General features: G+C 32.9%; 1 protein-coding gene across 1 annotated transcript in view; it reads left to right on the top strand.

Moving 5' to 3' along the window:
- Positions 1-13, top strand: part of LOC101309489 (protein FAR1-RELATED SEQUENCE 5-like) — a 1,557-nt gene extending 1,544 nt beyond the window's left edge. The window contains exon 2 of the mRNA XM_004289218.1: positions 7-13. Coding sequence (XP_004289266.1) covers positions 7-13 — 7 coding nt within the window. The remainder of the gene's footprint in view (positions 1-6) is intronic.
- Positions 14-368: the final 355 nt, after the last annotated feature.

Genomic DNA, 368 nt, shown 5'->3' with positions numbered 1-368 from the left:
TTTCAGATTTTAGATTTTGATTTTTTATTCTTTTATTGTAATTTGAGTTGTTATGAAATTAGGTAAGTTCCACGTCACTTGCCACATCAGTTTTAGTAGGTTGACATCATACTTAGGATTGATCTAGACCATTGAATTTTTTAAAATCCAATGGTTAAAAAATAGTGTTAAAGTTAGTGTTAAATCTAATGTCCCTTGAACCGGCCCGTATAGTAAATTATTGAATGTCTTTGTTGTTGGAAGTGAGATTCTTTTATATTAGTATTGGATATTTTGGGAGATGTGACAACTTGGGGAGCAGGAAAGCTCCAGGAGAACATGGTTGGAGTATGATTTTAGAAGTGTGTTTGCAGGTGTTTTTAGGCAAG

This window comes from Fragaria vesca, linkage group LG1 (genome assembly GCF_000184155.1).
Source record: "Fragaria vesca subsp. vesca linkage group LG1, FraVesHawaii_1.0, whole genome shotgun sequence".
NCBI classification, from domain to species: Eukaryota; Viridiplantae; Streptophyta; class Magnoliopsida; order Rosales; family Rosaceae; genus Fragaria; species Fragaria vesca.
Note: the sequence above shows the minus strand (reverse complement) of the source record. Positions and strands in the feature narration are given on the sequence as shown.